This window comes from Pogonomyrmex barbatus, unplaced genomic scaffold (genome assembly GCF_055798465.1).
Source record: "Pogonomyrmex barbatus isolate J1 unplaced genomic scaffold, ASM5579846v1 scaffold16, whole genome shotgun sequence".
NCBI classification, from domain to species: Eukaryota; Metazoa; Arthropoda; class Insecta; order Hymenoptera; family Formicidae; genus Pogonomyrmex; species Pogonomyrmex barbatus.
In genome coordinates, this window is record NW_028297112.1 from 31,383 (window position 1) to 51,912 (window position 20,530).

At 28.6% G+C, this 20,530-nt stretch overlaps 3 protein-coding genes across 20 annotated transcripts; 2 read left to right on the plus strand and 1 right to left on the minus strand.

The window, feature by feature from the left end:
* The first annotated feature begins 498 nt into the window (after nucleotides 1–498).
* LOC105434112 (uncharacterized) lies at nucleotides 499–11,183 on the plus strand. 9 transcript variants are annotated; one of them, XM_089073976.1, is made up of 6 exons: nucleotides 499–618; nucleotides 3,557–4,437; nucleotides 6,156–6,490; nucleotides 8,526–8,695; nucleotides 9,725–9,909; nucleotides 10,130–11,183. In XM_089073976.1, the coding sequence occupies exons 2-6, from the start codon at nucleotides 4,342–4,344 to the stop codon at nucleotides 10,418–10,420; spliced, it is 1,077 nt and encodes a 358-aa protein (XP_088930102.1). In that variant the 5' UTR covers nucleotides 499–618; nucleotides 3,557–4,341; the 3' UTR covers nucleotides 10,421–11,183. The 9 variants fall into 9 exon arrangements, with proteins under 9 accessions (XP_088930102.1, XP_088930099.1, XP_088930100.1 ...); XM_089073973.1 differs by having other exon boundaries at nucleotides 558–695; XM_089073974.1 differs by having other exon boundaries at nucleotides 581–695; nucleotides 3,544–4,437.
* On the minus strand, nucleotides 10,745–15,643 carry l(2)37Cd (general transcription factor IIIC subunit l(2)37Cd). Of its 7 annotated transcripts, none has more exons than XM_089073967.1 (7): nucleotides 15,493–15,641; nucleotides 14,641–14,793; nucleotides 14,019–14,347; nucleotides 13,361–13,933; nucleotides 12,022–12,230; nucleotides 11,234–11,417; nucleotides 10,745–11,150 (listed from the first exon to the last, which is right to left on the minus strand). In XM_089073967.1, exons 2-7 carry the CDS (start codon nucleotides 14,697–14,699, stop codon nucleotides 11,044–11,046), a joined length of 1,461 nt encoding a protein of 486 aa, XP_088930093.1. In that variant the 5' UTR covers nucleotides 14,700–14,793; nucleotides 15,493–15,641; the 3' UTR covers nucleotides 10,745–11,043. The 7 variants fall into 7 exon arrangements, 6 of the variants coding, with proteins under 6 accessions (XP_088930093.1, XP_088930088.1, XP_088930090.1 ...); XM_089073962.1 differs by having other exon boundaries at nucleotides 14,019–14,565; nucleotides 15,113–15,640; XM_089073964.1 differs by having other exon boundaries at nucleotides 15,179–15,638.
* A 296-nt stretch (nucleotides 15,644–15,939) lies between these two features.
* LOC105426151 (serine/threonine-protein kinase 16) lies at nucleotides 15,940–19,873 on the plus strand. Of its 4 annotated transcripts, none has more exons than XR_016138626.1 (7): nucleotides 15,941–16,376; nucleotides 16,611–16,845; nucleotides 17,679–17,883; nucleotides 17,960–18,114; nucleotides 18,190–18,307; nucleotides 18,401–19,109; nucleotides 19,193–19,873. XR_016138626.1 is itself a non-coding variant. In XM_011637248.3 (6 exons), exons 1-6 carry the CDS (start codon nucleotides 16,300–16,302, stop codon nucleotides 19,276–19,278), a joined length of 876 nt encoding a protein of 291 aa, XP_011635550.1. In that variant the 5' UTR covers nucleotides 15,940–16,299; the 3' UTR covers nucleotides 19,279–19,873. The 4 variants fall into 4 exon arrangements, 2 of the variants coding, with proteins under 2 accessions (XP_011635550.1, XP_011635549.1); XR_016138627.1 differs by having other exon boundaries at nucleotides 15,944–16,376; nucleotides 18,190–18,324; XM_011637248.3 differs by lacking the exon at nucleotides 18,401–19,109 and having other exon boundaries at nucleotides 15,940–16,376.
* Nucleotides 19,874–20,530: the final 657 nt, after the last annotated feature.

Genomic DNA, 20,530 nt, shown 5'->3' on the forward strand with positions numbered 1-20,530 from the left:
ATCGATTTAGTATTCTTGTGCAATTACTTGCTGTTATCATCTTTCCAACCGATTGCTCAAATTTCCATTTCCTTATACATTATTTAATTATTTATTACAGTCTGTTTATATGTATTTGAATAAATGTATAATTCAAAACGCATATATTACGAATTATATATTTATACAGATAAATATAAAGATGTATGCGACTTGTAATACGACGGAGATATAATTCATGCATTTCTAAATTAAAAGAAGAAAGAAAGATGAAACAAATAAAGGATTATTATTATTATAAGGATAATTATTATTTTTATTATTCTTTATTACTGCATGTGTTCCTTTCGACGTGCACCTTTCCGAAGCGCGCGCGCGCGCATTCAGCATTATCGACGTTATCGACTTTGCCCGAGTAAATCAGGCCGAGTAGGCCGATAAGTTAGAGCTCCGGCGAGGCTTCTCATGCGGCGAATCATTGTCGGTCAGTGTACCGAGCCAATTGGAGATGGAGACGCGATACGACGCGATGCGACGCGACGCGACGCGATGCGATGCGATTGGTGCTTGACAGTCAACACAGTCAACGAGCTTGCTGCTTGCTGCACGATAGCGGCGCAGGTGTGCCCGTGTGCCACGGTCAGTTTTGTACGCGTCAGTTTTGTACTGTATATACGCTTTATCTAATAACGAAGTCAGTGGAGCCCACTATTTTGGTATGAATTATTATTTCTGTGACCGTGCTTTGGTACGTTTTTTTTATTTGACGAATGATGCACTACTTGGACATTCCTGTGATCAATTGAACACACAAAAGAAATCGTACAGTTCAGATGATCTCGAGTATATGGGATGTACCGTAACCATGCGATTACCAAGTAGCATTTTATAGCATTGTGCAGCATCTCGTAAAATCCTGCAACTGTGAATGCATTATTGTGATATAAGCGAAAGATATCTACGTGAGTGATTTTTGCTGATACAAATATGGCTGATTGAGAAATCCGCTGCGATTTTAATTAGATTAAAAAACTTTCTTAAAGACATGATTTACCGTTCCTTATCGCGAATGAAAGTACGTGAAAGCGCCTTCATCTGTGGCAAATCAGTTTGTTCGCTCTTAGGACATTCATCGATAATTTAAACGTAATAATCACATCTTTCGTTTTACATGTCACATATCTCGACACAGCTTATTTATATAGATATATATTGTCATGTTAAAAATAAGCTGAAAAAATGCTTATAATAAACGTAAGATGATACAAATTTTTTGAAAATTGTCTGCATGTGAAAAAGAAAGTTTATCATTGTCAGGCTAGTCCTCGCCCTGATGAAGTTAACTGTAATGTTCGTTGACATAATTCTAAAAATGTATCATGACACGAATGATACTCCTAAACCTATATTAACCTTTTTGAAGAAAGAAAATTGTTCTTATATCATAAATTTTAATCTATAATTAACATATTTTTCATTTTTATGCAGATTGGAAATAATCATCAAAAATTTTGTCAATTACATAAAGACAGCAAAGATAACAGAAAAATTTTTCATAATGATTTTATTAAAAATTATAAAAATCTTAGAAAAGAAGAAGAAAATGGGTTTAATGGAAAATAATTTTAAATAATAATTTTTTAAATATCGAAAAAGTTATAAAATGAAATGGTTATATATTTGTTACAAAAAAAAACTTGTATAAAATATTTGTACTTTAGGAATCGATTTTTTTATAACCTAACAAGTTAATCTCTAAATAGATAAAGCAGAATTCAATAAATGAATTTAATTTGTTCGATATTTTATTTCTTCTATATTCTATATTCTAAATTCGTATTTTCCATAAAATTTTTCTCTGTACTTTTTAGGTCTAAATCATCGTCACAATCATCTTTAGAGTCTGTGAACAATTTAAGAAAAGAAAAAAATTGCAAAATTGCAATTGAAACATTATCCCAAAATCTAAATTTTTATTTTTATTTATGTTATATAAATATATTATTTATAACATTTAAAATTGAAAAAGAAACAAGTTAAAAGGATTAAATGATAAAAACATCGATTTGCTTTAACTTTTCTTTCAAAAATATTAACATTTCTTACATACAATGCTAAAATTTTACATTAAAATTAAAAAAAATTATTAGAAATTATAGCCGATAATATTGAGCAGCGCGCAGAAGCAAGATAAAGTTCATGCTCTCTAATTGTATTTTGCTATCTGAATATACACTGCTTACACACATTCTTATTCTTATATAGCATCGATCTCATATAGCATCTTTTTTTTTATTGTTATGTTTGAAAAAAATAGCATTTCTTTATATACATTAATACATACATAATATTAAACATAATACATACATACATACATACATACATACATACATACATACATACATACATACATACATACATACATACATACATACATACATACATACATACATACATACATACATACATACATACATATATACATATATACATACAAGGTATACTATTTTATTTTATTTTACCGTTATTTAGCCTTCTTTAGGTCGCAACTTTTGTCTAAGACATTTTTTCCTAAAATTAAAAAAAAATTTTTAGAGATGATTAAAACGAAACATCATGTATGTGGGATGGAGGAGGAGGCTGTATAGAGGGTGATTCATATAAAGTTTAATTATTAGCGAAGACATATGAAAAAATAGTTTATCAATATACTCAATATAAAAAGAAACATTATATAGTAAAAATAATTATTTTATGGATAGAGGTGTCGAGGACATTTCAAGATCGATCTCATTCTTTTAAATGGAATGTTATATTTTTTATTTCATTATATGATAGTCTTTTTTAAAATAAGTTTATTCATATATTACATAAGGACATTCAAAGTCAATCTAGATCACAAATTCATTCAGTAAAATAAATGTATGCCTTTCATTTCCTTTCTTTGCAATAAATTAAAGTTTTGATTTTGAAGTCTACAGTTATAGATGAATTCTGTGTATAAAAGGTTTACTCTTTTTAGTACCTCCAATGAAATTCAAATATAGTAGTGATCAAGCGATCACAAGTTACAGTTCAAAGATTTAAAATACACAATGGTTTTGTTTATGATTAATCTAGTCTAATGTGAATATAGAGCAACACAAATCGCTGAAATTTTTTAATTCACCAAATCTGTTATATCAATGTGTATGTATATGGTTTATGGTTTTGTTTTCTTTTGAAACTATTGTCATTTAACTATTATTATCTAATATGAGATTAGTTGTAATGCTGAAGTTGTACTGCTAGAATAAAATAAAGGAAAGGTTTTCTTATATTAAAATTTTTGATAAATACAAATGCCAAGAAAATATAAATCAATGAAATAATAACTTGAAAAAGATTAATATTCAAAACTTTGTTTTATCATGTAGGCTCACAAATAAGTCAATAAATTAATTAATTCTGTTTAAAAAAAATATAAACATTATGTTACATTGATTTCACATATACACACATGTACGTAAAATTATTATAATGTAAAGAACGAGTGTGTGCGCGCAAAATAATGGAAAAGCAAAGTTTTTATTTTTAGATTATGGAATCAACATTGCTGTAAATCAGTCAATAGTCAACAAAGAAGTAACATGTTCGTGGTTGCATTATGAGAGATTTACATGGCAAGAACATGTTATTCTTATACGATACTGCTTCCATGCGAGTTCACAAATACTGTGAAACTAAAGGCTGTGTTAAGAGTGCGTTATACACGCACAGTGATATTCGGCGTGGAGAAAGGATCTCGCTTCGTGACAGACTAGTTTGCCGTATGGTTTAATAGACAGTGTTTTAATTGTGCATAAAATTCAGTGTTTTAATTGTGCATAAAATTCGTTTTTTGCTCGTAATTATCTTTAATGTTATATTTTGCAATTGTTTATTCTGTGTATTAATGAGAAAAAAGTGGCAAAGTGAAAGGCAAAAAAAAAAGAACAAAAAGAATAAAAGAACATTACAGGATCCTTAATGGTAATGCTTTATATATTTGAAAAGTAATGTTATCGAGTTATATAATGGTGATTTTTTGATCAGAAAAAGAAAATCAAGCAAATGGAAGAGAAGCGTTGTTTCATATGTCATTATCAATTTACATTACGTAATGAAAAGATACAAATTAATATATATATATATTGTTAAATGAATAGAGATAAATAAAACTATTTATCTCTAAGAAATATTTGAACAAGGACAAAACGAGAACAAAAGACACGTAAAAAGACATTTAGAAAATAACAAAAAGAGAGTCTGCAAAAGATTAAATTGTGAAACGAAAAGGTGCCTTATATTGGCGATTGCGGAGATCGGATTTAGGATCGTACAATGGCCGAGGTTTCATTTCTTCCGAGACCTGTGAGCGTCATTGCCATTGATGGTGCTGCTGTGGATAATGTCAGGAACGATACAGATCAAATACAGGTATCAGATAATCTTTTCTTTTGATGTATTATGCGTGCGATGTATCAGTCTAGTAATCCAAATTATTGAGGAGGATATACTTGTCAAATAAATAATGGATCAAATATTCAATCCTTTTTATTAAGAAAAAGATTGTTTCTTGCACTTTTAAAATAAAATAATTTTTTAATATATCTAAATGCTTAAAACCGAGATTAAATATATAGCCTGCACAAAAGAAACGATATATTTGTATGTAATAATGCACCTAGATAAATTGAACAAAAATTTTAATTTTAGTTATTATTAAATTCTATTATTTAGACTTTTAGCATTTTTTCTAATATCTACAATGGTTTATATTAACAATAAAGGTGCACTAAAAGCATATTCTCTATAAATATAAACTAGCAGTCAGTCAAATCTAAATAAATCAGATTTTGCCAAATGCCTATTACAAACTTCGTCAGCAGAAAAACTATAAATTTGACATAAAATCTATTATATCAAATATTGTTGCCAAATCAATAAAAATGTAACAAACCCACACAACACAAGTTCCCGGGGAATAAAATTTTCATAAAATTTTTAGTAATTTTGCACGTCGAAAAATGACCTTAAATCATTGTCATAATGACATTATCTTGCTATTTGAGATATAAAATTCGATATGATGAAAAATGCTGAATAAAGTTACATCTCGTCGGTGGTAAGGATCCATCAAAACATTGATAAACAATGTACGTAATATGTAGTATTAAACAAAGAATAAAATTATTAATAAAGAACAAAAGATTGTTTCTAAAAAATGATTCTGAAATCTCTAAAATAACTGGAACTGGAAAAATAACCCAAATAAGAAGGGAGGGTGTGCGTCACGGCAAGACCCGACCACGAACCAGTCGTGAATAATTATTATTTTTGCGAAAAATATCGTCTCAGCCAGAAATCTCCTGCTTACCGTGGAAGTATCCTTTTGACTACAAAGGCATGTGATGATATTTATCGCAATAACATGTTTAGAACAACATGTTAAACAATGTCTCACACACACACACACACACACACACACACACACACACACACACACACACACACACTATATATATATATATACACACACACACATATACATTTATTTCATTCATATATTGTTATATTCATTTTCATTTTTATTTCGCACGTAATTTTTACAATTTTTAGAAATAGACAGTACTTAATAACATTAAAATAATTATTTGATTATAAATCGAAATATAAAAAAATAATGCAATGCATTATGTTAATATATAATATTTTTGTTTGGAAAATACAAAAGTAATAATGTATGCGCATATGTTGAATAAAAAAATGAATGCACATTTTATATATTTCTTTGAGCCTTGTATATAATCTAATAGCATGAAAAGTGAACTTTTATGCTGAAATTTTTATTATTTATGATGGAAAACATAATAAGCATTGCGAATTTACTGTTCATTTTAAAAATCAATAGATCAAAGAAATATTAAGATTATCTATTTTCATGACCCAGTGATATATATAGTGATATATTATCATTAGATGTATATTATTATCAGATATATTTATTTATTCAATGTACATATTGCATATTCTACACTGCAGTTATTTAAATTTTAAAATTTGATTATCAAAATTTAAGATAATTTGTGATAAAATTATATATCGCAGCCAGATTGAATCAAATTGTTCGAATTCATCTGTTGTTTATTTTTTAGGAATCACGAGACAATACTCGATCTTTTTCTTCAACTGAAGCGCAAACAGAGCAGGCGCTTCAGAATGGATTGGCTAATCAGGTCGAAGAAGTTTCTAACGACATTCAAGACGCGCGTAGACGAGAGCGACGAATACGTAGACAACATCGTCGGGCTCTGAGATCTTGTTCCATGCCGACGTATCACACTGCTGCATCAGTTTCGACCGCGCCAGGAGTACCATTAGTATCACCTGCTAGAGGTTTTCTTCACCCTCCACCTCCGCATTTGAGTTTTAGAGGCCTCAGTCTTGGCTTACCCTTCCCTGTACCTGCTAGTGTCTCTGCCTTTGGCAGGTGGGTTTGCTGCAAAGCTATGTTTGATTATTTTTCACGTACGCGCGCGCGCGCGCGTGTGTGTGTACACATATATACATACAAAAAAATAATGATCGGCATTATAAATAACGTTACTTCCTAATTCTTATATTTCTCTCTTTCAATTGAATAATTTCGTTATTGTAATCTTTTTGAATGTTCAAATGCATCGAAGATATTCAAGTGTTTTGTATTAAATGCTCGATCCTATTGTGTATACATACACGCATACATGTATATATGCGCGCGCGCGCGCGCGCGCGCGTGTGTGTGTGTGTGTGTGTGTGTGTGTGTGTACACCAATCAAAAAATGCTTTGAAACATTGGTAGTAAGCCTTTGACTCTATCCCTAATAATTTATTTAATAATAAATGTTATTTTTATAAATTTATCGTTATCTATACGACATTGATATAATTATTGCACATTTCAGAAATATGACTGATTGTACAGCTCCAGATTGTACAAATTTCAATCAGAAAGGATTCATTCGAAATATTTAAAAAAAATTGAAGTATATACATTCAGAAAATATCAAAAATGTGCGGTGATAAAAAGTGTTAATTATAAAGTGTTAATAAATTTTTTTTTAATATTTTGAGTAATAGTCACATCTTACAATGCCATAATTTAAATACAAAAATAGCAAAGAAAAAATCAGATTTGCAGTTTATAAAAGATATCCAATAAAAGAAAATTATTAAACATAAATATACGATAGTAAATCAATGGCGATGCCATTATGCAATAGAATAAATTACAGTAAATTGTTAAACTTTATTTATTTAATTTCCTCTTTGTTCATCAAGTGGTGAAAATATCACTTTGAACTTATCTTTGGTTATATATTTATATGTTACATCACTCTTATAGAAATGTAATTTAATACTAGAAGTTATTTTGAATATTAAAAGCATTGAACAACAATGCTTTTAACACTCAAAATAAGTAATACTAGTTTAGTACTAAATTGGTATTTAGTATTAAAAGTAATTAATCACTGCCTTTCAATATTAAAATTCTGTAAAGGCATACATTACATATCTAAAAATAATTTTATTAATAAATAAAATGATAAAAATCTGATATTGATATATTGTTACAATTTAAGGAAAATAGAATCTGCATGAATAATATTCGAATCGATATATATATGTTTCGTAAATGTTTCTAAGATTAATGATATTCTATCATTTCATACACTTGCGCTGAGGCTACCTCCTCTTAAATTAGAGAAAAAATAGCAGACCAATCAAAACACTTCAAAATCAAGTTTTTGATGGCCACGACTTTTATTAAAATTTCTATCTAGAATGAAGATAGGACGATATCTATCAAACCGGAAGCTACCAGTGTCTTCGCCAAATAGGAGGTTTATCACAGGCTAGGCAACTACGTAGCATGACTTAAAAACAGACTTTTTTTCGAGAAAGAGTTGTTTCACTATGTAAAGCTGCGTATGGACACATAAAAAATACGTGTTTCTTATTTTGAATCTAGAATATAATATATTAAAAGCTCATTAAAATCGGAATTGGACACTTCCGTGTATGTTTCCTTTTTTTAGATTAATGATTAAATTTAATTTCGAATTAATAATCAGATTTAAATTAAAATAAAACAAACAAACATTATTTATTTTCTATTTGCAATAATTTTATTATTCTCGCTTGAATTTTTTTGAACGCCCGAATTATTCATCTCCGGTTAATTCAATCAATGATTTGATTGAACAGATTGATCACATACTCGAATTATCCAATTTGAAACATAGAATATTTTTGCTTCAAATTATTCGAACATTCGAAGTTTGATTGTATAATTTTTTTGAATCATCTATTTGAGTCTTGATAAAAAAATACGTGTAATTTAAGCTATGTATAACTTGTATAGCTTCACAACTGGCATTTTACAATTTTATAACGATAGAGTGAACACCTCATGTAATTGTCAAACTGAATACATGTCAGTGGGTTATGCGACGAATGTGTATAGCTCATATTTTATATTGCAGGGATGCAGTACCGAAACAGTGCTGCGGTTTAGGTTCCCTGCCTGTACGTTGGTCCATATTAGGTATTGGCTTCGTAGGTCTTGTCTGCGCTGGTACAGGCACTCTCCTTGGTGCTCTGAAAGCTTCTGGCCGTGATCATCTTCTAGGAATATTTATGTCTGGTAAAAAATGTACTTTTCTTTATTCGTTGATATTAGTAAAAAAAATCCGGCAATTAAATATCGAAAATAAGTGATTTTTGAAAAAAATTACAATATTTTGTACGCAAAGTAATTTAAAATGTATATTTGTCATTATTATAATTTATCATTATTATAAATAATTAACTGTTGATGGAACAATTTGTAAAAATCTTATTTTGAATGAAGATGTTGTAGACAGCTCATAGTATTTTCATATAAAATACCTTGCTCATGCGACAAAGTATACATTGGGGAAAACACCGGGAGAATGGTCAACGTACGCATGAAAAAATTAACGCAATGTCGGATTAAAACACGTCAAACAGTCAAAACAGTCAACATTATCAGAACATAACATTAAAAAATAGGACATCAAATATACTGTTTGATAAGATTACAATAGCTACAATAATTACCTCGTATTTTCCAAAGAAATATAGAGAGGCTACAGACATTCAAAAAACATCAACACCTAAATAGAGATGACTAAAATATAAGTGACACATGGGAAACCATTCTCCCGATTGACCGAAATAAAAACAAAATTTTTTATTATAAAATTTGATAAAATCTCAAAACTCTTGATCGAAAGTTACTAAACAATAGATAAATAAAGTATTATAAATCATCAACTATATATGAAAAATGGAGGAAGAGAAAGGAAAGAATACTCGAAATTCACAATAATTACTTTCTAAACGTAAACCTATAAACTATGAGTTAGAGTATTTCTCATTCTGGGAGAACACCACGGAGGTTAATGTTGTACATGCGCATATGCGCATATGTGAGATTGAGGAAATGAATGGCTCAAAAAATAAGTAGAAAAACTTACAAATATCCTATCCTATTCTAGTTAAATAAATGATAATCATTGGAATTTATTTATGCCATTTTTTTCTATATTTAATTATAAAATTTGATGTATCTGTCCTATTTAGACTTATTTATCGGTAGATAAAAATTATAAAATTTCTTTATTCGCATTATAATTATATTATGCATTTTTTATTGCAGGTATAGGAGTACTTTTGGTATTAGTGAGTGCAGTGGCATGGCGGTTAACTAATCGAGATTATTGTGGCAATTTGTTCGGTTTCACAGGTATTTCTGGTAGAATACCACCTGCGAGACCGATACATCCATATGCCGCAATGATTTATCCGGAATTTCAATTTAGAACACCACCACCAAGTTATCAGGTATATATCTAAAGCAATGTATTTCTTTATTTATGTGACTAACTTAGTTGTTTCCATAACTGATTTAAGAATAGATTTAAAAGTTAGTTTGGAATTAAATTTTCCTTAAAATAGTCAGATATCAATAATTTGTGAGTTATAAATAATACTAGCTTAAAAAAATTTTTTTTACTCCCTGAAAAATTCATTTAAGATATGCAAACTGTATATTTTATTATAGGCTAGTATGCAAGAATATAGACTTCGCCTGTTGCTATTGGATCGACTGCAACCTACAGCATCGCCGCCACCGACTTATAGATCAAACGCGGGAAGTATTGTAGCTCCTGGTATAGCAAGGGAGAATCGACCACCGAATTATAATACCGATATCACGCCTAACATTACTTTAATATCTTCGAAGAAAGACGCAAATCTCGTTAGGATTGTCCAAACTGAATCTGAACCGGTTATTCTCAGTGGCGATCAAACGCCACCGGTAACCGCCGTCGAAGTATTGGCACATCTTTAAATTAAGTAATATATTTATTTATTACTTGGTTTTATTTTTTGAAGTTTAAAATAATCTATCTAAGAGATAATATTGTTATATAAATTATTTTCTGACAAAAAAGAGGAACATAAACGAATAGATGCCATGTTTTCACCATTCCAATTTTGAAATCGAATGCATTATATATATTAGATATTCATTTATAATCATTCGTAACTGTGTTCAATTGAATACATAATGTATATAAGTATATATATTATATATAATGTGAAAAAATTATAATAATAATCTATAATGATCAGTTGAAAATAATTATATTTTATATTTATTTTAGTATACTTGGTGTGTGTGTGTGTGTGTGTGTGTGTGTGTGTGTGTGTGTGTGTGTGTGTGTGTGTGTGTGTGTGTGTACGTGCGTGTGTGTGTGCACGCGCGCGTAACTTATTTACTGTAATATTTCTCATATTCAATGCTTAGTAAATATTGAGAATTATAATATTACATTTCTATAGTTTAAACAAAAAGCGAGCAGAAATATAATTCGAATTTTTTTATATAATTATTATTTTGATTACTTGTATCTCGTCTATAATCTTCATTATTATTCACGTCAAATTACTGACGATTTAAATCTTCTACGTCTAAATTTCTGTAGAATTTTTTGTACTCTGTTTCGTTCTTTTATTAATCATTTTATTATATTTTAATTTAATGCCATGTTTTCGTTTTCGTGGAAGTGATGTAGGATCTATAATAAATATACAATATTATTATCACAAAATGAATATTAATATATATTTTTAATAAGAATCAACGATCTTCAATACATACGATCCTCGGGAATATTCATCCTTTTCCTTAAGACAGCTCGTACTTGTTTATTTAAAATTTCTCTGCACTGTACATCAAAACCAGTTGGTAGCCATCCTCTCTTTTCATGACACCTAATACCAGGTAAAGGATCAGGAAGCTTTGCTAACATTTCCTGTATTTCTCCTACCAAGACATCACAATACTAACAAAAATAACATTATAATAATTAAACAAGTATATCTAAACTGCATATGTATTTAAACAATAGAAATAGACAATGTTTCAATCAGATATGATTTTTTGTGTCTAATGTAATGTGTAAATATACACACACACACAAAAGTATTGCTTTTTCAGCTATTGTACAAAATCTACAATAAAAAGCCTTATTTTTGAGCGAGCGAGCGAGTGAGTGAAGAGGAAGGGGGAGGGGGGAGCGTGGCGCTTATAAGTGTATCTTACAAGAAAATGGCAGTACATGAGCCAATTGCAAGATTATTAGATGTCAAAAACGGCTGGACTGGTCAAATTTTTACTAATTGATAGTTTGATAGATTGAAATTGCATTTCATTCAAATTTGTCTTTAATTTCAAATTATAATCGAATCTTCAAATTAATCGAATTAATTAAATAATAAAATAATAGTTCTGTTTAAATTATTCAAATTTAAAGATAAACATTTTTACTTTCAACTAATTCAATTACAGTTCCATCACATACTTTATTTAAATATTTTGTTTCAAAATCTTTAAATAATTAATATTCTCAAAACGTATTATTTTTATAGAGAAAACTATTTACAAACCTGATAAAACATTTGCCGAGAAGGAGGTACCATACCTTCCCGATATATATATACATTTTCATGTAAATGTCGCTCTTTTTTCAGATTTTGTTTTTGACTCGATGTAGCAGTAAGTATTGCAGGTTTTTGTTTAGAAACAGGTGCTGATTTATATGGTAATGTATAATTTGAATAATTTCTTTTACATCTGACAGTTGAACCTAATCCATCTACAAATCATAGAACTTTTAATAAATTAGTCTTTTACGTATTTAATGAATTTGTATAAATTATTTTATACAGGGTGTTCAATAAAAGTCGAGATCCGGGATTTACTCAGAAGAATGAAGTTTTTGGAAAAAATGTTTCAAATAAAAGTTGTAAGATTTAAAAAGATCTATTTACTAATCTTATCAGTTTGATTTTGGGTGGTATCGCCTGTCAGATCGACTTTTTTTAATGGAACAACCTATTTTTGACTCTAGAATTTAATAGCTGGTATCATGAGCTTTTCAAAACATTATAACAAAATATTATTTCATTCAAATATTTTTCAAGTTATAAGGCTTAGTAATTACAGTACCGTCGGCACTAGCATTATCCAAGGGATGCGTTCCACTTAACGCCCGCAACGCTCGCAGCGTTCGCAAACCCGTTTCACATAACGATCAAGATCGTTGTGGTCGCGATCAGAACGTCATAGATGACGTCATTAATCGCGACCGCATCGAACCCACGACGTGCACGATTTGTAGGTGAGTCGGCGCGGTCGTTTAAGATTTCGGCAACCCACAGCGCCCACAAGGTAGTGGAACGGTAAATATTGCGGTCATGATCGTAGTCGTTGCAAGCGATAAGTGGAACGCACTCAAGATGTACCGCATGGAGATTGCTCGATCGGATTTACACCTTTTTTGTGTATGCGTGCCACTAATCTTGCCTTCATTGACTGGATCAACCATTTATCTTTCTCCGAGAAGAAGTGTAAATCCGATCGGGCGATTTCCACGTAGTACATCTTGGATAATACTAATACTAGTGGTATCGTAGCTTTCGAGCCTCATAACTCGAAAAACTTCATGAAAAAATACTTTATTATAGCGTTTTGAAAAGCTCATAACGCCATCTATTAGATTCTAGAATCAAAAATAGATGTTCCGTTTGAAAAAAATTGTTTCTGATGAAATTGATCTTGATCTAGGCGACGTCACCGAAGATCAAATCGATAATCAGTAAACAGATCTTTTTAAAACTTATAATTTTTGTCTGAAACATTTCTTCCAAAAACATCCTTCCGAGTAAATCCGGGGTCCCGATCTTTATTGAACATCCAACATATCTTGAAAGTAATATAACTTACGCATAGCTTTTAATCTATAATCTAATGTCTGATATTTTCTTGCATTAATATCCTGTCTTGGATCATAGCCCAATTTTATCCACATTATTCTCCATGGTCCAGTCATAAAATAATATGCTACTGATGGTAATAATATCTTCAATTGTTCCGATGTAAATTGTGTTTTATACATAATAGCATTTTTCGACCAGATTGGACGCTCTTTAAAAAGTTGACGCACTTGTTCTAGATGTGTGTTTTGAAGTAATTTTACTTTCATAGCTGTTTCAATGCCCTTTGGTGGTACGGTGGGTACTTCCGATGTAGAAAAATATATATAATTGGGAAAACCTGCATGACATTTTTTAATTTTGCCGACATTCTCTGGACTCGAATCTATTTCAGTTTTTGGTATATATTGCTGTACAGTATCCATTCTGCTGAAGACAGCTGGTGGTAAAAAATATGGTACATCATTTTTTAACCAAGAATAAAGCGGAATCCCTGTTGGATAAATCAAGTTATATATACATTCCAATTTTTTTGGATTTGATCTGCTCTGTGTTATCGGTATATATTGAAAATCACATAAATCTAAAAAAAAAAAAAAATGCATTAATACGTTTAGTATAAGCGAAAATTTAACATAGAGATGTAACATAATTTATACAAAACATACTGGTAAATTTGAATTCAGTATCTATTCTTCCTAATATTTTTAAATGTGGTACTTTGTAATCCGTTTCTTGAGATAAATTTTCATATTTATTGTTATCAATAATAGATGATACATGTTTCTTCCTTTTTGATGAATTTTTGTCTATACATATATCATGTAAATTGTTAATATTGTCTGCAGCATATTTTTTCTGTATTGTTTTTTCGCTATTATAATGCATAGAGCTAATATTGCAATTTTGTTCCTGATTAACCAGATTACTGATGTTATCTTTATAATTGTATTTGTTCTTTGATGAAGAAGAAGTGTCAAGATTTTCTCTGCTAAAGCTAGTGCACCAGAAAGTATTGTTTAAGTTTATAATATTCATAGATTTTGATTTTATAAAATCCAAAGTAGTACTTTCAACTTGAAGTATCTTATTTTTTTTTATTCTAACTCTAAGTAAGAAACCATTTGTACTATGTCTATCTCCACAAGTAGGCTTGCTATAACCATCATTAGGTCTAAATCGTAATTCTAATCTTCTGTTAGGAAGATCTACAATCTATTAAATAACAAATATATACAATCAAATAATATAATAAAATGAGTTAGATACAGTATTGATATTGAATCATACCATAGAAATGGAACTAATGCCACCCAATGTTTCAATAGCTCTATCGATATTAACCACATTTCCTGGATATTTAATGCATATCAATTTCTTATCAAATCTATGTTCAGGAATTGATCTTGTATATTTGCCATTTTGTGAATTATTTATCTTTATCTGTAATAGAATAAATCAATACGATTAGAATAAAAAGTAGAAAAAAATTAAAATATATCTATATATTAACAATTTTAATTTTTTTACAAAAATCGGCTTACTTTATATTTTATACGCTACTTCGATCGTTATTCATACTTGTATACCATCGATATGCGTAAAAAAATTTTTAACCTTGAAAAGCACTTTATACTTATCTATTAACGAGCAATAAAATCTGTTTTTCAAATCTTTGTTCTTACATAAAATGAAATGAAATGAAATAGTATTTTTATTAAACTTTAAAATACTATTTATAGCATCAAATATTTAAACATACGTTATTTCCATTTTCCAGCAATTTCGTAAAAAAATTATTACTGATAATTTTATGATAATTATTCACATTTAAGTCTGTATCCTTAGCATCTCGTTCCTCGGACATCTCGATGTCACTTAAATCACTTATTTCGTTCATCATATGATTACATTCCGATGTTCACTATTCTATTACTACTCTATTACTACTACTACTACTGCTACTACTACCACTACTATTACTCCTTATTCTTAGCCGTGGATTCCAAACAACACCAAGTCACAATTCAATTCAAAAAATATAATTTGAGAAAAAACAACAAATGTGTGAGCGAAAATCAAAGAAAAAGCGTGACGACGCGATAGAAAAATTTATGTGGGGACAAAAGACATCCTATTTACTCAGCGGCTCGAGGAAGGACTGACGTTCGCTATAACGCTATAGCTGCGTTCCGATATTCACTGCCAGCACTGAAATCTATAATATACGTGATATGAATTATATATTTTCAGTACTGGCAGTGAATATTGCAACGCAGCTTATGTTCACAGGACGCGTCATGTGTTAAATCGGATGCACAATGAAAAACACAGGCAACAGGAACAGGGAATAGGGAACGACCAATCAGAAATATCTCTGATATTCTTTACAGCTTCCGATTGGTCGAAATCTGTTGTCTGTCGCTATTCCCTGTTCCTGTTGCCATTGTGCACCCAACTTAACGCAACGCGAGCCTATGGCTGCGTTCCGATAATCACTGCCAGTACTAAAAATATATAGTTTACGTATTATAGATCACGTATATTCTAGATTTTTAATACTGACAGTGAATATCGGAACGCAGCCTATATTTATCACTATATCAAGACTTGTTCTTTTTCGCTGAACTGGTTGTATTAGGTTCACAGTTTATCTTTCTTTTTTACACCGGAAGAAGAAAGATAAACTCTGACCTAGTGCAGTCAGTTCAGCGAAAAAGAACAAGTCAGCCAAAAAGAACAGACCCTTGGTTCTAGCGACGTGTACGAACCTATATTTCTCTTCTTGACTTGACGTCAACAGTATGTTAACCAAATATGTCTAACAGAGATAGTAAAGTTTTAATAGAAAAATTCTAATGAGAAGTGAAAACAGAATTTACTTCGTTTATATCACAATGATGATAAAGAATTCAAATTAATAATTTAGATTTAAATTTAATTTTAAGAATGGGTTGTATTTGTTCCAAGGAAGTTATTACAGTAAACTCGAGGAAATATAAAGTCTGCGAATGTCTTGGAGAAGGGTAAATTTATCGGTACTTTTTTATAATTGGAATATATTTATGATAATATCATATAATTTTTATTCCATATATGTAGTATTTTATGTAATAGTCTATAAATAAGAGTTCTTTTTGTAAACAATTATTTAAATTTTTAAAAAAAGGATTTTTTTCTATCCAAGAGGATAATATTACCTTTGTGAATACAAAAATCTTTAAAAAAAGGTAACAAATAACACAAATTTTCAATTTCAGTGGATTTAGCACAGTATTTTTAGTTGAGGATATTATTACATGCAAAAAGTATGCTATTAAAAAAATTATTTGCCATGGATTAGAAGATCAGCAATTAGCAATAAAAGAAATTGAATATTACAAATTGATAAAGCATCCAAATGTAATAGAATGTATAGATTCAACTTGTGAAGGCACAGCTGATCCCCTTAGGAATACAACAAGCAAAATATTAATTATTTTACCATATTACCAAGTAAGTTGAGATTTGGGTGATCAAATTTTGATTAGTTTCAAATCAGCTTTAAAAGATTAGGACATAACAAATCAGAACTTTTTCATTGGTACATTATGTACAAAATATCTTATAATTTTATATAAGATGCATATCTTTTTGATCTTGTATATATGATCTTATATATATAAAGATAGATAAAGGTATCTTAACTTATTAATTTTTAAAACAAATAAATTGAATAAATTAGATACAAGTAGATAAGTAAGTAAAATAATTATTTTTTATTAAATCAAACAATTAACATAACCTTTTATTTTTTTAATGTAAATAATCATCGATTAAAACTAAACTAATAAAATTTAAAATAAAATTAAAGTACAATTCAAGCAAGTTGTTCCCAGATTCCTACATTATCTATGTATATGAGCCAATATTGTACATGTATTATAATAGCTATATACGTGTAATTAAAGGCTCGAATTTTGCTGTTTGTATCTAAGAATCTGAGACAGAGATATCAAAGATGAAAATGGAAATTTATTTAAATCTTCTATTCACATTAATGAATTACACAGTAATGAATTATTCACAGTTAATGAATTTTAGTATGATTTATACATATATACATATATATTGTTATATGTTATTATATTTATTTTACATATTATATGATGAATTGAGACAAATAGTGCCATATTTAGGATCTTTTGGGATACCTCTATAGAGAACCGAAAATCAAAATATCTTGCAAAATTCGGAATGGTCACTCTAATTAAAATAATTATAAAAATATGCAATATTTTCATGTAATATATTAAAAAGTATATTAATTGACATTGTTATAATTTCAGAAGGGAACTTTAGCGAATGTCTTAGAACAACGAGCAAAAAATTCTGATTATATGAAGCCTATAGATATTCTCAACATTTTTCTACAGATTTGTGAAGGTGTAAAAGCATTTCATGAAGCAAAACCAGAACCTCTTGCTCATAGAGATTTAAAAACTGCAAATATAATGTTTAGTGACATTGGAACACCTGTTATTATGGACTTAGGTAAATTATATCTTTAATATTTGGTTAGTGTATATACAAATTTTTATTATTTATTAAATATTAAACATTTGTTTAGGTTCTGTGACAACTGCCAGAGTTCAAATATGTAGTACTCAAGCTGCGAGGGCTTTACAAGACTTAGCAGCTGAAAGATGTTCCATGCCATATAGAGCTCCAGAACTATTTAACGTTGAGAGTTATTGTATGGTTGATGAACGAACAGACATCTGGGTAAAAATTACAATATTTCTAAACTTGTCTTACTATATGAAGCTGGAAGGATTTAATGCATATGTTCTTTTTTAGTCTTTGGGATGTATATTGTATGCATTATGTTATTTTAAATCTCCTTTTGATACTGTTTACGAACGTGGCGATAGCATAGCTCTTGCTGTGATTAGCGCACATGTAACGTTTCCAGAAGGTACACCATATAATAAGGTTGTAATTTGATATATAATATATTTCTTTTTGGGAATCTGTCCATTACTAATATAAACATTTTTTATAATTTTAGATTCCCAAATTTGTGTGTTAAATAACATTATGTGGATTGAACAATGAAGTAGTACTATTATAATATTTAATTTATAACAATTATATTTTAATTTTTATTCACAATTATTTTATTAAATACAATATTATTTATACAATATCATATTCTCTCTCTTTCTCTTTTTTTTTTTAATTAGAACTAGAAAAACATAGCTAAAACAATCTGCATAACATATAAAAATTTTCTTTTTCTTATGGATTTCAAATGTTATTGTTTTTAATTCAGTTTTTGTTATATAATTAATCATATTGTTATAATTTATGATTTTTAGTAATTGTATTTTTATAGTATTTCTATAAAATCAAATATTAATAAAGATCCCAAAAGTATCATTTTGAAGAATCATTAATTTATTCAGTGCAATTCAATGCAGTCTGCATAACAAGTAAAATAGTTTTTCTCATGATAATTTAAGTAATTTTAATTATTATTTTATTATATATATTTTATAATATATTTTGGTATTTTTTATAATATATTTTGAGAATTCGTTATATTTAGATATATTGTAATATTATATTTCATGAATAATATTACTTTATAAAATGATATTTACTTTTAGAGGCTTAATTTTTTTTAAATAAAATTAAATGGTTATTTTTTTTAATTTAAAACAAATAATACGTACATTTATATAATAAATAAATATGTTTAAAATATATCATTAAAGGTACATATTTTATGGACAGATTTTTTATTTCTTTTATTATTCGCACAATATAAATTTTCAATCAACTTTTTTTTTCTTTTTAGGATATGCAGAATTTAATTTTACTGATGTTAAAAGTCAATCCAATGGAACGTCCATATATATATACTATAATAGAAAGCATTCATGATACTATTGGTAAATTAGAAGGCAGTTGTATGGCATAGAATGAGATAGAATACCATGATAGCAAGTTACATGTTAAAAAAAATAACACAGAGTAATATGTAAAGAGAAAATATAAAATTAATACTATATGGCAAAAAGCTATTGAATAGATTTATAGGCATTATAAAGATAGTTATTAAAATATATTTCAAGAAATCTATGAAAAATTATAAAATTATAATTACAAAATTCATAAAAAAAATCACAAAACAACCAAATGTGTTCAAAAACAGCAAGAACGAAAACAATGAGAAGAAAAAATGAAATATTTTCAAAGAAGAATATTGAAGATAAAAAATTTGTAAAAAGATAAATACATTCCTTACATAAATTATAATACATGATTATACTATAATCATTTGCAATGTAGAAAGAAAAATATTTAGAAATATTTTAATACACAATTCCATGAGAAAAGAAAGGGTGACCTACGTATGTAGTTTTTACATCATATATTATTTATGTACTGCATATTTATGTATACATGACTGAATGCAAAGAAATTTTTCATGGATTCTAAAAGAATAAAAAATAAAAATAATTTTATATACAAAGTATTCTATTTCTCGTACAATTTCATCAATAGATTCTTTAGTTAGAAATAAATTTTTTTTTTTTCTTGAAAGTATCAAAAAATTATATTGATTCTTTACAAAACATTTTACAAACTAAATTAGGATTAAATTACAGAATTTTTTTTCAAATTTCAATTTTTAATTAATATAAAAAGCTACTAAATTTATAAAAATTATTAAAATTTAATGTCAAACTTAATTATAACAATATAACGATTGAGAAATCATAATTTTTAATATTGATTGTAATTACAATTTACAATTATTTTTCCAAAATAAAAATCTTAAATCTAAAATTTATAATTGAAAAATTTCGAAACTAATCAAACTTATTTTAAAAAAATAATATATAAGAAATAGAATTTCTCTTTCCCTCCCTCCCTCCCTTCTCTAATGCAAATCCACTTTCCCTCCCATCCTCTCCTCTCACTTCCCTCACTTATCTCTTCTCTATCCTGCCTCTCTCCACCCTCCCATCATTCTCCTTCACTTTCCTTCCTTCCTCACAATTTCCCTCCCACTTTTTCACTCACCCTTTCCCATTTCTGCCTCCTTTCTTTCACCCTTCTGTCCTCGCTCCTTCTTCTTTTGTCTCCCTCTCTTTCTCTGCTATACCAATCCTTCCATTCAATTTCCACT

Excerpts from the sequence above, each read along its gene's own strand:
- LOC105434112 (XM_089073976.1), top strand. The coding sequence starts at position 4,342 with ATGGCCGAGGTTTCATTTCTTCCGAGACCTGTGAGCGTCATTGCCATT. Across the intron at positions 8,696-9,724 it reads ATTTATGTCTGGTAAAAAAT|GTATAGGAGTACTTTTGGTA; the intron begins GTACTTTTCTTT and ends TTTTTATTGCAG. Across the intron at positions 9,910-10,129 it reads CACCACCACCAAGTTATCAG|GCTAGTATGCAAGAATATAG; the intron begins GTATATATCTAA and ends ATTTTATTATAG.
- LOC105426151 (XM_011637247.3), top strand. The coding sequence starts at position 16,300 with ATGGGTTGTATTTGTTCCAAGGAAGTTATTACAGTAAACTCGAGGAAA. Across the intron at positions 16,377-16,610 it reads TGCGAATGTCTTGGAGAAGG|TGGATTTAGCACAGTATTTT; the intron begins GTAAATTTATCG and ends TTTCAATTTCAG. Across the intron at positions 18,325-19,192 it reads AAGGTACACCATATAATAAG|GATATGCAGAATTTAATTTT; the intron begins GTTGTAATTTGA and ends TTTTCTTTTTAG.